General features: G+C 36.5%; 2 protein-coding genes across 2 annotated transcripts in view; one reads left to right on the top strand and one right to left on the bottom strand.

Annotated features, from left to right (window-relative positions):
* Positions 1 to 2,569, bottom strand: part of Wdpcp (WD repeat containing planar cell polarity effector) — a 374,171-nt gene extending 371,602 nt beyond the window's left edge. The window contains 1 exon segment of the mRNA XM_047522166.1: positions 1,440 to 2,569. The gene's annotated coding sequence lies outside the window, so the exon portion shown is untranslated.
* Positions 2,099 to 18,039, top strand: Mdh1 (malate dehydrogenase 1). Its single transcript, XM_047522167.1, has 9 exons — positions 2,099 to 2,256; positions 7,136 to 7,234; positions 8,197 to 8,293; positions 10,436 to 10,611; positions 12,429 to 12,551; positions 15,554 to 15,730; positions 16,242 to 16,355; positions 16,999 to 17,088; positions 17,702 to 18,039. The coding sequence occupies exons 1-9, from the start codon at positions 2,254 to 2,256 to the stop codon at positions 17,825 to 17,827; spliced, it is 1,005 nt and encodes a 334-aa protein (XP_047378123.1). The 5' UTR covers positions 2,099 to 2,253; the 3' UTR covers positions 17,828 to 18,039.
* The last annotated feature ends 1,235 nt before the right edge of the window (positions 18,040 to 19,274 follow it).

The raw sequence follows: 19,274 nt of genomic DNA, 5'->3' as shown, positions 1-19,274 counted from the left end.
CCTTTTTAAACAAAAACAAAGAGGTGGGGGCAATGTTTTGGACTGAGCTCCTGCACTAGACCCTAACTATCAAACCTTCTAAATGCATAATCAAGATGAAACTTTAAGGAAGCAGACAAATTCCAAAACAGAACAGTTTTTCCTGAAAACAGGAGATTCCAGTCCACTGAATCAGAATAATAACCCTTACAAAAAAGTAAGTTGTTCATCTAAGCAGTCATTTCTACTCTACAGTTTGAAATCTGGTAATCTCATACACAACCAACATCGTGGAACTTGGGCAGATCATGTTGTCCAATTGCAAAGAGTGCTATGCTTCTGTGTACAGGAGGAAATACTGTAAAACAATGAAAATGAGGCTTATTTAGTGCACCTGACAAGTAGTTAAGACATATCCCTGAAATACCGGACTAGAAACAAATTTGAGAATTTTGAAACAGAGGTAGCATTTGAAGTGATGTAACTCATGAATGAGTTCACTTAGGGACTGAGTGTGCAGACAGAGAAGAAAACAGGCACTCCAATGTTAAGAGATCAGAGCTTAAAAAGAATTAACTTGGAAGGTTGAGAAGGGGTAACTCGTGAAAGAGGAAAATTAGAAAAGTATGTTATCTGAGAACTGAATGAAAAAAGTGATTCAAGAAGACATGCAGATATGGTAAATGCTACTGAAGGATCAAATAATAAAGTAAGGCATTTTATTTCTTTCCCCAATAGTAAATCTTGGAAAAATAAAATAGAGGAAAACAGAAAGGTATCACTTGGCACTCAACAGTAACAAGAGAAAACCCAGAGGTTATACCAATGTTATCCAATATAGATATTTTATTAATTTTTCTAGGAAAACTATGCCAGAGCATCACATCTTCCTTTTAATACACACACGAAACAGGCTTTCAGACAGCAAACTGCAAATCTTCTGGGCAGCATCAATTTTAAATGAAAACCTCTTAAATTGTTCTACCAGCTGATATTCTGACTGAGACAACCCCTGTCTCCCATTCAGTTGCAACTCTTTCCTTAGAAATGCAGATCTGGCATAACTTTAAGGGTTTAGGTGACTTAAAGCTCATCTAGTTGCTAAAGAGAGGATGGGTCAAAGTGTCAACGTTCACAGAGGGCAAATAAAGATCCGTGGAATGCAAGTAGGTGGGAAGAGGGGCTCGCCTCCCACAAAGAAGACGTTCAATATATATTTTTATTAACTTTGGAAGAGCTACACTTTACGGAGGGGATGGGGCACAAACTCCAAGACGCTACCTCCTCCAGAATACGGTAGCATTTTCACACCACTAATACTTTTCGCGGAAAAGGAACCCGAGCTTGAAGGCACTCTCCGGGTAAATTTGTACCCAGTAAAAGCAACGCAGGATGGCGCACACACAGCATTCCGGCGCTAAAGTAAAAAGAAAACCCCTCGCCTGCGGCCAGGGGCTCACCTGCCTCCGGAATGCGGAAGACCAGCAGTCCCAAATCGCCTGGGAGGGGGGCGTCCCCACAAACCTCTCCTAGTCACCGGACGCCACCTGGGGTAGCGGGCTTCCTGCAGAGGAAGGAGAACCATGGAGGGCGGCGGCGTTCGCACTCGGTCTCCTGGGTCTGGGAGCCGCTTCTTCCACAGTTCACCCAGGTACTCCCACCTCGTCGCCTAGCAACCTGCGAAGCTGTCTCGTCTTCCCCACATTTCCATCGCCCCCCGCCCTCGGGAGCGTGTATAATGTTTTTAAAAGGTTTTGTTTCCGGGTCGAGCCGGGTTTAAAGCAGCGGAAGGTCTCTTTACCGCCCGCGGTTAGCCTCAGCAGGGAATTAAGTCTCGGTTGCGCGCCGGTGGCTGTTGTCGCTAAAGGTCTGTTTCTCCTCCCTCAAGTCACACAGGCCTTCCCTCCCGCCAATTGTGGAGCGCCATCAGGCAGTCCTTTTCCCCGGAGCTCAAACCATCCGCTCCTAGTCGTCTTCCAATCAGAAGCTCCCTGTCAGGGACTACTTTACAATCGGGCAAGAGCGCAAGGAGAAGGACGTGAAGAGACCCACTGCTTTCGGGAAGTGTAGTTCAACACGTGAGGAAATCCTTCGGACATAGCGCCAGAGTAGGGTTAGCGTGAACTACATTTCCCAGAGGACGCTGCTACCGGGAGCCGAGGCTTTTTCTGACTGACACCTCACACCTTCCTGGAGTCGGTCCGCGGTAGAGGTGACCCGACTCTTTGAGGCTCGTTTTGCAGGTGCAGAAATTGTCCGCGCATTTCCCAGTCCATGGTGAGTGTGGGCCCGGGCTCCGGCCCACCTCCGACCTTTGCGCCCTGGTGTGGGGTTTCTTGCTCTTGACGGACTTTTGCAGCCATGCAAGGCGCTTTTGCGCTGTTTGTAACGCCTCGATTTCATTCTGGGGATTGTCGCAGTATTCCAGTAATTGGGAAGGGGTTGATATCCGCCTGGGGGGCTCTTAAAGGACTCTGGAAAAGTCACTGTCCTTGGAGAGGCGCGATCTGGATCCTGCTGCATGCCTAGGGGACGGAATTACAGTCCTGATTTTTCTCTGAAGATGGATACAGAGCTTGATAAGGACGATGGGGTCTGATAGGAAGGAATCGTGTAGTCCTAACCCCCCCCCCCCCCCCGCTTCTTAAGCTCCAGAGTTTTTAAGGGCTTCAGCCACAAAATCCTTGAAACAAAAGGCCCTCAACTGTTAAGGGCAGGATCTCATCAGGTGCTCCAGATTACGATCTATGTTTTCAGGAGACGTGTTTCCGCCATATCTAATTTCTCAAAATGTTATTTAAAACCTGTTCATTGATGTCTTTGTAATGCCAGGACTCGTTAGCATCACTAACCAAATAACTAGTGCAGATATTCTTTACTGTTCTGTTACGAATTCCAGAAACACTGCTTTTAAATGTAACCCAATGTAACCATCATGTCATTAAAAATCTGGATCCCTAGGTCTCCATATCTTGTCTCTGCTGAAGGGGGAAGCGGGGTGAGGAACTCTGACGTAGGAATAATCTGCGTAGTGTTGAAGGTGACATTTGCCATCAGACTGAGGGAGGTTGCTGCAGTGTTTGTATTTATATTTGGAAATACTTTTCTCCTTTATCTCAAAATACTAAAATGGGTGGAGAGTATGAGGAAATGTTTGCGTGAATTGGAAATTTCCCAGAACCTGAAAATATGTTTTCAAGGCCGGGGCACACTACTCCCTCAATCTGGGGAACCACTACTAATTCCAAATAACTGTTTCCATATTATATTGTCAGATGACATAATTACTCATTTAAATTATGGTTTCAGTAGTTTCTGTATCAATAATCTGTAGCAAGAAAGCAGCAGTACTTATTATCAGAGTACTTCAGACTATGTCGCTTTAGACTGGAGGAAGCCTTTGAAGGTCATTGATAAACATCCAATTGAGTTTTTTGAGACCCAGAGAGAATATGACTTGTCAAGGTCACACAACAGTTTGCATCAAGGGTCTCTCCTTTTTTACCATTATTGTGTCATACACTTGTCAAGTCATTCTGAAAATTTACTTTTAGTACAAGATTCTAGATGAAGATACACTCATATTGTGAATATGAACACACCTGTGTTACCAGCATGTGGATTACCTAATACCTTTATTCCTTGGAATTCTGAAATTGGAAGGGAATTGAAGATTATTTTCATTGAATCTTAAAATGTAGCCTGGTGAGGTCAAATGACTTCTGCAAGGTCACAGAGAGATACAAGGCCCCTGTTCTTGTTTTGTTTTTGCTGCACAGTAGACTGAGCCAGGCTTCACCCCTAGAAGGTCACTGGGGTGCCAGAGATGGTTTATGAGGAACAGTTCTGTCAGTTTGTTGTCTCACATGACTCAGAATCTTCCCACCTCCTCCAAAGAGCATGTGAACAGTGACTGATTTAGAAAAGAGCCATCTTTTGTAAGCCAATTCAAAGTGAATTTAAAGGGGGAAATTCTTTGCTTGTGTCCTTAGGGAGTAGCAGCAAGAGTAACTGAAGGAATCTGAATGGGACTGCTTGCCTTTCGAATTACAGAAATCTATGTAAATTAGAAGTACATTCAAACTAGGAAGTTAAAAGGAATACATGAGTTTTTCCATGAAATAACAGAAGAAACACTTAAATTCAAGTTTCACAACTGAGATTTTAGCACATTCTCAAGAGAGAGCCTGGTCGCATGAAGGTTATTAGTGCCCTGCCAAGAGCAAAGACATTCCTTCTTGGATCTTGGCAGACTGCCCAGCTATCTGAGCAAAGAATAGCCAGCCACCTGTGTTCACTCTGTAATAGTGTGAGAAGTCAGTGGGTCTGCCCACCCTCCCACTTGTCAACTGCAATGTTGTAAAAGAGCAGAACCAAATATGTGCTTCTCTTTACCTACTTCAATCATCAAACATCCAGACCACAAAGGCTTCATACTCTTTTTTTTTTTTTTTTTTTTTTTGGCCGTACTGGGATCGAACTCAGGGCCTTAGTGCTTGCAAGGCAAGCACTCTACCAGCTGAGCTATCTCCCCGGCCCTCATAGTACTTTTAATAAGGTGAAGTTGTCTACCTGTAAAAGTAATTTTGCCCAAAGACCCAGAAAGACACTCCTGTTCTTAGTTGGTCAAAACCCTTTAGTAAGGACCGTGATTAATTCCTAAAATTGGCTGTATTATTCTGTTCTGCCATCTTCCTTACACTGAAGTAGCATATGTTTATATTTTTCTTTACCCTTACTTTTAATTCATTCAACAAATATTTGTAGAATACTATATGAGAGTGCACGTTTGAATTAAATGCTTACTGCTCTTAAGGGGGCTTCACAGTCTAATAAAGAGTAGCAGACATATAGTAGGAGATCACAGACTATTAGAATCCTTAGAGGAAAATTTTGTAGTGACAGAGCCCCATAAGCCCTAAAATTATAATATTTGCTACTTTCTTTGTGCTTTGTATGTGAACTACCTCAATCCCACCACCCTTATCTCCTTTTAACTGTAAGGAAACAATACAAAGAGGTTAAGTAATTTATACAAGAGCATACAGCTAATGAGTTGTGGAGCCGGGACTTAGAGCCCCAAAGTTTGGCTCCAGAGGCCATCTCTTAATTACCACTCTTTACTGCTTCTAGCTTTCTGTTTTAGAGAATTGGTGTATCCCCTTTTTAAATTCAGATGGCTGTTAATGAATTCCCTCGCCTACAATAGTAGCAAGTACTTGATAAGGATTCAATGGTGTATTGTTTAGTGAATTAAATAAGTTTTTCAGTTGATTGATAGACCATAACATAAGAACTTTTGGCTTAAGTAGTTTCACTTACTACAGCTGAAAATTATGGTCCCTAAGTTTCCAGCTTTCTCAAAGCAAGTATATAAGAATAAAATATCTTTTAAAATGTTTTTTTTAAAACATGCTTCCAAATAATTCTTACAGATTCAATCTTTTTGGTAGTTATAAGATCCAGCTATTTCTTTTGCAAATATTTGAGCTCCAACTATATGCAGGTATTCTAGTTAGTTAGGATATAACAGTAAATACAGTAGACCAAAAAAGACAATGTAAATAAAATAGACAAAGCCTCTGGCTTTAAGGAACTTGCATTATAATGGGGCCGGAGGGAATTATTTTTTCCTGTATTTCCTTTTTCTCATTTACTCTACTTGACTTGAAGGAAGAGGGGGAAAATGACAAAATTAAAAATTTATATAAGCTATTAATAATTTTTCTGTAAATAGTAATAGTCTTTACTATTCTAGTAATGTCATTACTGTTATCCTAGTAATGATGGATCAGAACAAAAAATATTTGGTGTCATGTTATAAAATAGAAAATAACCATGTATGACATATTTAGTGCTCTTTATAAATCAAATTTGTTTTGGAATATAAATATTAAAAATGGCTTATTTATGAGATTATCATATTAGTATATTTACAGATATGAAATTCTGGGGGAAAAGTTGGTGAAAAAGTCAGGGAAGAGACCCAGATCCACAGGAAAAACTTTCTACTTTCTCCTTAGTGTGTTTCCCTTCTCTCTCTCTCTCTCTCTCTCCCTTTGTCTCCTTCTCTCTGTCTTTTTTTCCCTATGGACATCTGGTCACATCTTTGAAGAAATGCATGTATAGTCAGATTCATTTCTCTTCAAGAGTTGACACTTCTTTCCTGAGCTTTTCCTTTGACTTCTGTAGGTACCATGTGACTGAGCACTGCTGACCTTCAAATGTTAGGGTTAAGGTTAAGGATTCTTCAACGTTGTACATGCTCTTTCCCTCTCAAATGTGTGACTCATCTAGAAGAGAGAATTTTAAATAAAAACAAATCAAATGCATATGTCCTCAGTCAATTCAATAATCCACTCAGGTATGGTTAGGGTGACGAGTAGAAGTGCATTTACCCAGCGTTGTCACCTTGAGTCTACTTTTTCTCTGGACATAGGTCACCTTTCTTTTTTAATGACTTTGGGCTTTTGAATATCAATTGTTTTTGTCCACATGTCATTATATTCAGGATTTGTTGAAACCTATAAGGCTACTTCTATATAACTATTGTGCTCTTTGTATGCCTACCCCCTCCTTCCTTTTAAATATAATTTTTCCCTTAGAATCAGATTGTCAACAATCAGTATATGTTACCATTGTGTATTCCTTTTTAGTACTAAAATTTATTATAATCCAGATACTAACATATTCTCATTTTTTCCTCATTAAATAAAAAGGCATATTTTCCTCCTACATGTAATCAAGTTGAAGCATAATTGTTTTATTAAAATATTGATTCAATGAAAATGGAAAGTTTTGACCACTGTTCCTGTTCTTCCTTGTGCAAAGAATTCTACTAAGCGGATGGGAGTGGGAGATTTGCATAATAAAGTTTTGGGAGGCTCTTGCCAGGGTTTGTATCACCACATACTGCACACATTGACATTGTTAGGCCTATTTTAGTGGTAACATATCCAGAAAAAAAAAAAAAAAGATAGGATTGTGTAAGTAAATACAGGATAGCACTTTGTGCTCTTTGTACAGAGAGTTAACACCACATCAACGCAGCCAGAGACACATGTTCTGGAAGTTTCTCAGTTGACTTGTGTGTGCTATATTTACCTATACTAGGTGTGAAGAGACTTAAAACTTATATGAGTCTTTTTTATTGCAGTCCGAACCAATCAGAGTCCTTGTGACTGGAGCAGCTGGTCAGATTGCATATTCACTGTTATACAGTATTGGAAATGGATCTGTCTTTGGTAAAGACCAGGTAGGGGCATGTCTATAAATCTTGGTATTAGAGTAAGACTGTTGTTAATAAAACCCTCTGTTTAGTTGCAAACAAATTATAAAATGGTAAAGAAATGAATAGTCCCAATAAATGTAGTAGATGCATTGCTATAAATGGAACCTGGTAAAGTATTTATATGCATCCCTGCACGCAGTGAAATAGTTTGCAAATCAGAACTATTCCTCTGTACTGTATTTAGTTAACTTGACCCAACCAGAAGGTGCCAGTGATATCACTAAGGATATCACTAAGATCACAGGATATCACTAAGGATAGTAACTGCTTAGAGTTCTGTGAGTTGTTGAATCAGCACTTCCTTTTTCATAAATGGTTTTCTTTTGAACCAAAATGGACAGAAAATCAGCTTCCCAACAGAGCAATAAGATGTATCCCATTTGTTTACAATAAAAATGAATTCAAAAAAATAAAAAAAATAAAGTTTGAAATGGTAGATTTAAACAAACAAAACAAAAAAAAAAATCAGCTTCCCAGTTGGAACAGACACCCTAATTCTAGCAGGTCTGATTAATACACTAAAATCTTTTTTCTAAAGTATGCATTAATTCTTTCCCTTAACCCACACATATTGAACTCTTCCTTCATGTCAGATATTGTACTTAGTATCCATGAACTGAAATCAAATATACAGCTATTAACAATAAGAACAAGCTATGGAATCTCATTTCAATTTGAGATTCCTTTCATGTACTTTAAAATTCATTACACATGATTATGTCTGTTTCTGTTATCAAATAATTGCTGGTTTTATAGCATTTCTTATTCTGAAAGTGCAGTGTTAGATACCTGAGCTCCTAATGTAATTATCTTGGCTAATGAATAAGGCTTTATACATAGACACACAAACAAAAACTTTGAAAGGACTTTTTGTGACTAAATGATAAAAACGTACACTGATGGATGCTGTCCTTGCTATTCGGCAGCCTATCATTCTTGTGCTGCTGGATATCACTCCCATGATGGGTGTTCTGGATGGTGTCCTAATGGAACTGCAAGACTGTGCCCTTCCCCTCCTGAAAGGTGAGTTGGAAAGTCAGTTTTAACCTGGCACACACCTATAATCCCAGCTACTCAGAAGACTGAGGCAGGAGGACTACAAGTTCAATGCCAGTCTAGGCAACTTCGCAAGACCCTATCTCAAAATAAAACAAAAAAATTTTAAAAGGACTGGAGCTGTAGCTTAGTGGTAGAGTGCCCCTGTGTTCAATCCCCAATTCTACAAAAAAGGAAATTAAAAATAGAGTAAAAGGGTTTTATATGTCTTAACAAAAATATATTTTGGTTTTTGTTGAAGTCTTAATTAGAAATTAGTTCATGAAAGTATTTCACTTTTTGGTTTTTGAAGTACAGATTTTGTGGTTGGGGGGTGGGGTGGAGTATCAAAGCCAGGGCTTCAGGCATGCTAGACTGGCTCTCAACCAAGAGCTAGACCCCCAGCACAAACTACAGCTACTTTTTAACATGTACACAAGAGTAAATAAGAGTAAAAGTGAGAAACAATCTGTCAAGTAAAAAGCTACTTTTCTTCAACATGTCTATATATAATTTATTATACTAATTAGGGATAATATCACATAGGATTATATACCAGAGATTATCTACATTGTGTTGGGATTTAATGTCTATTTAAATGCTAATAGTCACATCCCACTAATGGAAAACTTTTTCAATTCTGAAGGATGTCCTCCAAAGCCATACACTGCCTTGGAAGTTACTTGGTCCCGCGTATATGGTCCCATTCCATCTGCCATTCATCAGGTTGAGACATAGTATAAATGGTCCTAATCATATACTACATAGTTTATGAAAACTCACAGGAGTTCAACTAAGTGCCTTTGAGAATTATTGAACTACTACTCAAATATAAGACAAAAGTCTTAAATCTGATTAAAAAGTTTATTAAAATATCAGGTCAGATTATAAATTATTTGAATTTTTTTATACCTCCATGATGGTCTTTTTCTTTTCATGAGGATTAATGATACTCTACTAGAAGTTTGCACTAAACATAATATATACACATCCCCAAAAGAAGCCTCCTTCTTAATATTCATGTATCTCTTCAGTAGACATTACTAAAATAAATATTCTACCATCTAAATCATTTGGTTGCATGGTTCTATAAAAGAATATATGATTGGGCCCAAGCTTTTCTGTTGCTCCCTTTCCTTACCTAGTCTTTTCCAAATCAACTTCTTCTGATGCTGTTTCCCATTTGCAACCCTTGCTCTGCTGATTTCCCTCTGCTCTGTTAGTGGGCCTAGTTTGTTCTCTAGCAGGTATGATTATGACAAGGAACATTCTGCAAATGGGAATGTATGGCTGGGAAGGGGAAGCTGGGTATTTTTTCTTTCTAACTGGTCTTCCTCCATATGCCCAATTTGGGGACTTGCAGCCCACTGACACCAGTCCACTGGCCTAAAAATTTACCAATGAAAATGCCATTTATGACCATTTTAATGCAGTCAACAAAGGAAAATCAAAAATACATATTCTGTAACTGAAAAGCAAGTTGTGTGTGTTTATTGAAATGACTCTGTAGCATGGAGTTGAACTCTATCTAGACTGATGTGGGTGGGAATTATAGCTTTCCTCACTATCTTAACATGGTAGCTAGCTAATCTCTTTAAAGCTCAGTGTTTTCATCTCTAAAATGTGAAGACTAAATTTGATAATATAAATTTCCTAGCATTATTCCTGGCATAACACTCCTCAATAAACACGAACTATTTTTAAGTAATTGTTAAAGACCTTAAGGAAATTATAATTTAAAGGTTAGGTGAATTAGTTGCTCTTTTGGTAAATTAGTTGCTTTTTTGTTTTCTGTGGTAATAAGTGTGAATAATAAATGTTGCTTCAAAGTTATACCTTGCATCATATATGACTAAAAAATAATAGGTATAGAAGGTTTGAAGTTGACTTAATTATTGGAAATAGGAAAAGTAAAGTAAAATTTTTATTAACATTTCTGCCAGTGTTAAGATGGTTATATTAATATGTGGTCTTTCTTGGCCCCTACAGGGTGTATCAATGTGGTATGAAAAAAATAAACATTGCTATTTGTTTTCACTTTGGTAACAGAATTAATAAGTAGATTTAATATAAAAAGAAAACTTCAGACTTGGATATTTAAATAGCTCAGCATTTGTGCCATGTGCATAGATGTCATCGCTACAGATAAAGAAGAGGTTGCCTTCAAAGACCTGGATGTGGCTGTTCTTGTGGGCTCTATGCCAAGAAGGGAAGGCATGGAGAGGAAAGATTTACTGAAAGCAAATGTGAAAATCTTCAAAAGCCAGGGTGCAGCCTTGGAGAAATATGCTAAGAAGTCAGTTAAGGTAACCAACATGTATTTCATTCAGGTTTTTCATTATTGTCAAGTGAACTTTTAGCTTTCAGCATTTAAGTGAAAACAACATTGTTTACCCTTTTTTTCTGGTCTGTGCAGTGATTGGTAAATACAGAGTTTTGCTTGATAAGGTCTCCCTTTCTGAATCTTTTTCTTATAGTGTAGATATCTACTTGCAGGAATACTCAAAAATATTTTGCCTGTTACTATAATATGGAAATTTAGTGTTAGTTATTAAACTTATAAAGCTGAAACAACTTTCTGATGCCTTTTTGTTGTGTGAAAATACTTGTCCAGACATTTAGGCTCGCTGGTTAAAGGTTTGACTTTCAATACACTTCCCTGTCGTGACTTGAAAAAAAAAGGTATAAGAAAATTCCTCTTTAAAAAAAATAAAAAGAATTTTTGAGGCAAAAGAACTGCAATTTCTAGGCCAGGCTCAGCAGCTTAGCAAAACCCTGTCTCAAAATAAAAAAATAAAAAGGTCTGGGGAGGGGCTGGAGTTGTGGCTTAGTGGTAGAGCACTTACCTGACATGTGTGAGGCCCTGGGTTTGATACTCAGCACCGCATGTAAATAAATAAAATGAAAGATCCATTGACAACTAAGAAAAAATTTTAAAATAATTTAAAAAAAAAAAAAAAAGGTCTGGATATATATAGCACAGTAGTAAAGTGCCCCTGTGTTCACTCCCTAATACCAAAAAAGAATTTTCAAGATAGCAAATAAAGTGCCCTGTGACATTTCATAGATGTCTTTATTTTTGTTAGATATAGACTTTATTTTAAATACTTAATGGAAAATAATAGAAATGAGCAGAAATCCACAGACTTGGCAAAAGATTGAGGTTGTTCAGACCACTAAAATCCAGGCTGCTTTGATTTGTGGTATTGTTTGCATAGTAATCCCACCTCTGCAAAGTGTCCTTGTTTGGGGGAGATATTCACTGGCACTGGAGTATTTAGTGATCATGACGTATCATAACTGAACCTTGTTCTCAAAAGGACCAAAGAATGATTACAGTGTGTGGAGAGAGAGCCGTAGGATGGAGCAAATTGGAGAATCTATCCAAATGGGAGTCTATTCCTATAATACGCTTGCAGCTTTTCTGTAAATTTGATAGTATTTCTAAATAAATAAACTTCCTTACATTATCATTTTATTAAAGATTCTTATACCTAACAATCTATATATACATTTTCCTGTGCTATAATTCAGTGTTGACTAAACCTCTCCAATACAAAAAAATAACCTGAAGCATTTTATCCTGAGGATTGATTCAGTAGATCTGGGAAGGGAAAAGGAATGGTAATCTGTATTTTAGCAAATAGTCAGGCAATTCTTAGAATTAGGCAAATTTAAGGAGTACTTTTAGTTCACAGAGACATTGTTTTCTTAAACTCAAAAAGAAGGAAAATGTTATGAATGAATCAAACTCTGAGATGGAGTCTTAGATTACATACTTTGTTTCAGTAAGTTAAATAAATGCTGTGTTTATTTTCACACAAAAACAAAATAGAAAGAAATGCACTTTAGGTCTTGGACATTGCCAACTGAGAAGTGACTTATATACATGACAGTGGCTTTATCAAAAAATGTTTCAGTAGTCACACCAAACACTAACAAGTCAAAAATAAAATGCTTTTCCAAGGGAAGATAGAAACCTACAAACTATGATGGTAATTGTATATGTTTAGTTCACTTAGACTTGATATACAGGCTACCAGTTAACACATTTCAGTGGAATTCTAAGATAGTTCAATAAGTATTCATTCTGTAACTCTTCGCTGCCTCCCATCCATCCTAGGTCATTGTTGTGGGAAACCCAGCAAATACCAATTGCCTGACTGCCTCCAAGTCAGCTCCATCCATCCCCAAGGAGAACTTCAGTTGCTTGACTCGTTTGGATCACAACCGAGCTAAATCTCAAGTAAGAAAAATAAATGCCTTTTAAATTTGTGAGTTTTAGATTTAAAGCCTTTTTTTCTCACTTTTAAAATAACTGAATCTTAGTTTGTGCTTTTGTCGTTGTTTTGTTTAGTAATTATTAAATTAAAGGTGAATTATTATTAAATTTGTTAGGAAGTTTTTACATCTGTTCTCTTAAAGACCAGAGACTTAACTCTATTAAGAGTTAAAATTTCGAGTAGTAATAGTTAAAAATTTGTTACTAATATCAATAATATTTCCCATGATGATACATAATTTAGTTTAATTTTGTCAGATACTTAGGAGATCATTAAAAAAACTTGAGTTTTATGTAGTTGTGTGGTTCTGCTTCCTTTTCCTTGTAGCTAAGCAATCAGATTCACTGTTTGGGGTTTGTTTTGAGGTATCAGAAATTGAACCCAGGGGCACTCTACCACTGAGCAACATCCCCAGCCTTTTTTCTTTCACTTTTATTTTGAGATAGAGTCTCACCAAGTTGGAGAGCCTGGTCTTGAACTTGTGATCCTCCTGCCTCCACCTTCCAAGTTACAGACATGGGCCACCACACCCAGCCAAAAAAAAAAAAAAAAAAGATTTTAATTTTTAATTTTATATCTCATTTAGTTTTCAGTTTTATATTCTTTAAATATTCTGTGTGTGTGTGTGTGTGTGTGTGTGTGTGTCTGTCTGTCTGTCCGTCCGTCCATTTTCCTGCTTTCATTACATAGGAGCTAGTTTTTAATTGTTAATTTTCCTTACCCCTTAGCACCTTAAGTAAATTTGCCAAGGAGTCAAACCAAACCCTTGTGCATGTTATTACATAATGATATCAGATGACTTACTAGCTCTGTGACCTTGATGATAAATATTTAAGCTATAAAGTAAAATAATAATTGCATCTACCTCAGAGAATTGTTGTGAGGATTGAATAAGAAAAGATCCATTTTAAGCCCTTAACATAGTACATGTCACATAGTCAAATATAGTAAAGGTTGACTGCTATTATTTTTTAGCTTGGTTTGTTCTTTTTATTAGGAGGGATACACCCTAAAGTTGAAAAGAGCCTCACCTTGGAAATAGCTTCCTCAACATTCCAGTTATTTAAGATGGTCATTGGATAGCAAACTTGAAATATAAATATTCCATGAGAGGCTTTAGGTTGTTGGCAGGGTCGGTGGCTGAAAAGAAATGGGAATTTGTTCAAATGACTAGTTGTAGGAGACTCAAGTACTATGGGACAATTATAAAGGAAAAGGTGTACTGTAGTTGTACACTCCAGATTGCCAGATGGTTACTTAGTTTCTACAGAGAGGAAAGAGGTAAAATAATGACACTGGTAATCCCCTCCTTTGCTGGTTCATCTGAGACCTCAGTAGAAACAGACATTGGAAAATTCTGCTTCCAGAGATATTACTGAGTGAGACTTTGTCCCAGTTGCTGAACAGTTTTACTTGAGGGAGAAAAGTCATGAATAAGCCAAAAGGGAAGAAGCTGTCTCATCAAACTTTAACCATCACTTTTGGCACACATTGATCATTATTCACAGGCCCTTGGTTAGCAGTGTTTCAGCATGTCAGTCTGGTACAGGGAAAGCTCTTAGGAAGTTTTTAAAGACACAGTTTCTTCCTCTTATAGAAGTTATACCCAGTGAGAAAACAACAAACCCAAAGATGATTTTTTTCTTACATGAATGGTTACTAGTCTTAACATAATTTGTTTTGAAACTTGGAAGGCTTTGCTATCTGGTGACTTTCTCACCTGCAGGACTTCCCTGTGTACTTGCAAACCAGAGCTGTATGTGTCTGCTGACAAGGTAATTGACAGTGATGCTAGTTGACTGGGATTAAAGGGAAAGAAATTACTAGGCCTGGAAAATTAGTCAAAAACTTTAACAGACCTATATGACAAACACAAAAGTGTCTAAGGAAGCCAGGAGCTATTGTCCTGGGGAGATGTTAAGTAGACTAACTCTGGCATGAATGACTTTCAGAAACAATATCCACTGGGTGCATAGTACCTGCCCTTTGCTGTCCAGATGGAACTGGTTAGCTCAAGAGATGAAAGGAGCAAGAGGGAGTAGGCAGCATGAACAAAGAAGTTCATGGGAGAAGTTCAGGGGAGCCCCGGAGGCCTTGTAGGGAGGAGAGGATTAGGGGCTGTTGAAGCTGACATTCATAGGGATTTAGTAAAGTGTATTTCAGATTACTAGCCCAAGGTATAAAAACAGATACAGATATTCATAAACATATAAATATTTTTAAATACTCATATTTAACACTTTATTATAAAATACATTTTGTATTTGATGGTTTCATCCAACTATAGGCAAATGTAAGTGTTCTGCACTAAGGTAAGCCAAGCTAAGCTATGATGTTTGCTAGGTTAGGGATATGCAATACATTTCAAGTTGGAATATTTTCAATTTTTGATGGGTTTTATCAGGATTTAACCATGTCTTAAGGTGCATCAGTGTGTGTGTTATTGGTAGTTTCCTAATCTATAAAATGGAGACAGACAGATATACTTTGGTAATATAAGTCCCTTTCAACTACCAGATTTCACATTTAAGATTATTTGAAAATTAATCTGTTATGGTATATAATAAAAATTTCACCTAAATATGGAGAAAGTACTTTAAATACCTGCTTGCTCAGAAGTACTAAGTAGACATCTCCATGTAAGCATTAATAACAACAAAGATTATATTTATGCATTGAAAAAATACTAACCTCTGTGTTGATGTTTTACATTTTATAAACCTGCTGCTCTTAAGTATTCTATTTAAATATTCTACTCCATAAAGTTTCAAATTCAGTTAACCCTAGTAAGCTATTTTAGGTAATTGCCAATCAATGAAAGTTACACTTTTGCAAATCAATATAACTCTGCTTTCTTGAAGTTTCAGAAACTTTTTATCTTTACTTAAAGACCTTTGTCAAACAGATCACCATTTTAATCTTAAATAATTTGTCTAAATAGTGTGTTTGTTTTAAATTCAACTAGATTGCTCTTAAACTTGGTGTAACTGCTGACGATGTAAAGAACGTCATTATCTGGGGAAACCATTCCTCAACTCAGTATCCAGATGTCAACCATGCCAAGGTGAAATTGCAAGGAAAGGAAGTTGGTGTTTATGAAGCTCTGAAAGATGACAGTTGGCTCAAGGGAGAATTCATCACGGTAAGAAAAAATCTGAGTCCTCTTAACAGCCAAGCATAAAGAACTTGAGAAATACACCACATTGCTGTCCTTCGTGTCTCCAATAAATAGAAAGAGAAACCTCAAGGAGAGCAGGTCTTTCACAGTTGCTCTGAGACCTGCATACTTTGCTCTGGAATCCTACAAAGCCATGATCCAATCTGATCTGATGTATTGTACAGCAATTGAGATTGATTGTCAAATTTGGAAAAGCTAGAGTACCCTCTAGTCATCTGGTTATCTTTATACCAACATCCATTTCTTTGTATAAAGTGTGATAAACATTCTAGGGAAATTTGTACTTTTCTGTTTTCAGAAAGATTGGTGCTTATAACCAAATTAGGTTAATAAGTTCAACATTGGGTAGTTGCATGATGTTAGAGGAAACACACTAAGCTTTGGTTGCAGCCTTTCATTCTAAGTCAACTTGAAACTGATGATGTTTTGCTATCATGATCAAGTAACACTGCCACATCTGCCTACCCCTCCACAGACTGTGCAACAGCGTGGTGCTGCTGTCATCAAGGCTCGGAAACTGTCCAGTGCAATGTCTGCTGCGAAAGCCATCTCTGATCACATTAGAGACATCTGGTTTGGAACTCCAGAGGTGAGGATGCAGTGATAATTTTTATATATATATTATATATACATATATATATCATATTATATATACATATTTATATATATGTGAATATCATATATATAATTATATTATTTATTTATATATATAAATGTGTGTATGTACATACACATACATAATTTGGTCCCCTGATGCTATAATATTAAAAAGTAGAGCCTTAGTGGCAAAACTGGTTAGGTTCATTTCCCAGCTCAGCTGCCTTCTAATAAACTAATCTTGGGGAAGTTATTTAACCTTTCTGAGCTGTTTTATCATCTATTACATGACATGTACCTCAGAGGATTATGAGGGTTAAACATGATAATATATAGAAAACCATTTTTCTTCAATATTGAGCAAGAGCTTCCTCATCTATAAAATAAGGATATGTTTTTCTAACCTACTTTACACATAATTTGGAAGAGTGGAATGAGATACTATCCATGAAAATTGTCTTGTCATGGAAGTACCTGGTGCTGATGATGGTTCCTTATACAGTAATGAAGTCATGCACATAGTAAGAAAATCACCTGGTTTAATTTTGTTGGCTTACGTGTTGTTTGTTTAGACTAATCCCACTGTGCCATGAAAATACAAAACATTTTTTTTTTGTGGGGTGTTTTTTTTTTAGGGAGAATTTGTGTCCATGGGTGTTATCTCAGATGGCAACTCCTATGGTATTCCTGATGATCTTCTCTACTCATTCCCTGTTGTAATCAAGGTAGGATGTTTGGGGGTTATTTCCCTTCTGTGGGAAAGTAGTTATATGTTTTTCTCAAAATAGGTATAATGTGACCTACAAAGTTATTCCTTTAATAAACAATACTCTTTTTTCCTCAATTTGAGTATTATATATATGATAACTTCAAGTCATTAAAAGATTGAAATTGATCTAGAAAGCATGATTCAACTCTTACCATCAGGTGAATTATATTATCATAGTATTAGCTACATACAAATCTTATTTTATTTCTAAATGAAGCAATGGTTTTCAGTGTTGTTGCTCTTTGTTATAACCATAGTAAAGTCAATAGCCTTTATAATTTTTTGAGATTAAATGGTTCTAAATTCAAGTGTTAACTTTTTTTTGAGAATTATCTTATAATTTTAAGATTTGAATCCTGGGCTGAGCTCAGAGGTAGAGCATTGCCTAGCCTGCGTAAGGCTTGGGTTTGATCCCTAGCACCACAAAAAAAGTTTGAATTCTGTTTTATTTCTTTGGAATCAGATTTTATAGCAAGTACACCGCTAGATATAAATTCAAACTAGGTTGTTGCTTGCTGGAAGATCAATTCTAGTTAATTAATCTCTCATTTACAATTATTTTCAAACAGAATAAGACCTGGAAATTTGTTGAAGGTCTCCCTATTAATGATTTCTCACGTGAGAAGATGGACCTTACTGCAAAGGAACTGGCAGAAGAAAAAGAAACTGCTTTTGAATTTCTGTCTTCCGCATGACTAGACAATCATTTTGATGTTATTAAATGCTCCAAAGCTGAAGAATCTAAATGTCGTCTTTGACTTTAGTACCAAATAATAATGATGCTATACTTAAATTACTTGTAAAAACACCACATTGTGAAGATTATGTGCTGCTTGGTACAGATTTGTGAAAGTCTCATCATGCTATTAGTGCTGCATTCTAAATAAAAATATATATTCAAGTGAAAGTGACTTGATTCTACTTTCTAGCCAATTTTAACATCCAGAAAACAAATGTGTATGTTTCTCAGCTTGTTTAAGGGGTCATGATTGTTTTTTTCTTTTAAAACCAAGGAAGGATAATAAAAATGGGAAATACTACAAACTAAAGCACAAGTCTCTTACATTTAAATAGAATAGGAAATCCACCTTGTGATAATGAATCAATCTTTTTCAGAATATATTTTTAAATACTACCAACATTCAGCAAACACTTGTATTTTTAAAACCTTAAAGGTTAGATCATGTGTTGTGGATAATTTGATTTTTAAACTAGCTGTTAAATAGGTTGCTGATAAAATATTGTGTTAACAGTTTTATGCTATTGGATGAAATTAGAACAATCATTTTCATGATAGAAGAAAGTGATAGTAATAAGTCTTCCCTGAGGTATTTCTCTATAGCAGAATAAAGAATTGATTTACATTTCATAACCAGTAAACACCACAGAAATATATGCTAGTGTTAATGTCCACAGTCTAAGCTTATTACTAAAAAGTCATAAAAAGTCATTTGTTTTCCATGAGAACAAAAGGTAGTATCTTATTTCATCCTTGTACTTAATGCATTCTCTGCACATAACAGACACTCAATATACCATAAATCTCTCAGCCTGATGTAATAACCCTTCATGGCTGTTGGTTAGATTTGTTATTTTAAATTACCTATATCGTTTTCTCATATTTTATATGATCTAGAAAAAGCAGTTGAATAAAAAATGCCTTAACTGCTATTAATTAGAAGTACAAAAACAATTTCATATAGAATGAGTGAAATTTTGTTATAAAGTATCAATGTATATCAAATATTAAGTTATTCTCTGTCGGTTCCATATGACACCAGTCCTGGGACTCTACAAACCACATTTCTTTTCTAGCGGCTCCTTGTTAAAAATCTGCCTATGAAGGATAGTAAAGGAAGACTAAAAGGCAGAGAAGGAAGAAAAAATGCTCTTGCTCCTTGTATTGACTTCCTCTTTCATTGTCTTCTCTCTCCCTTATCCCTAATCTTAATATTAAAACATATTAATCAGACATACCTGTAGAAGAAAAGTTAATTGGATGCATGAAAACTAATTTCATGTAGAATTAGCAAATATTTTATAAAGAGTATATTATGAAAGCTAGTGGAGAGATCTAGATTACTCACAGACATTCTCTTGCATGATTCCATGCCTGTTTTGCTTGTGCTTAAAACACTCTGC

The sequence above is a fragment of the Sciurus carolinensis genome, chromosome 13 (genome assembly GCF_902686445.1).
Source record: "Sciurus carolinensis chromosome 13, mSciCar1.2, whole genome shotgun sequence".
NCBI classification, from domain to species: Eukaryota; Metazoa; Chordata; class Mammalia; order Rodentia; family Sciuridae; genus Sciurus; species Sciurus carolinensis.
This window is presented reverse-complemented; position numbering and strand designations above follow the sequence as displayed.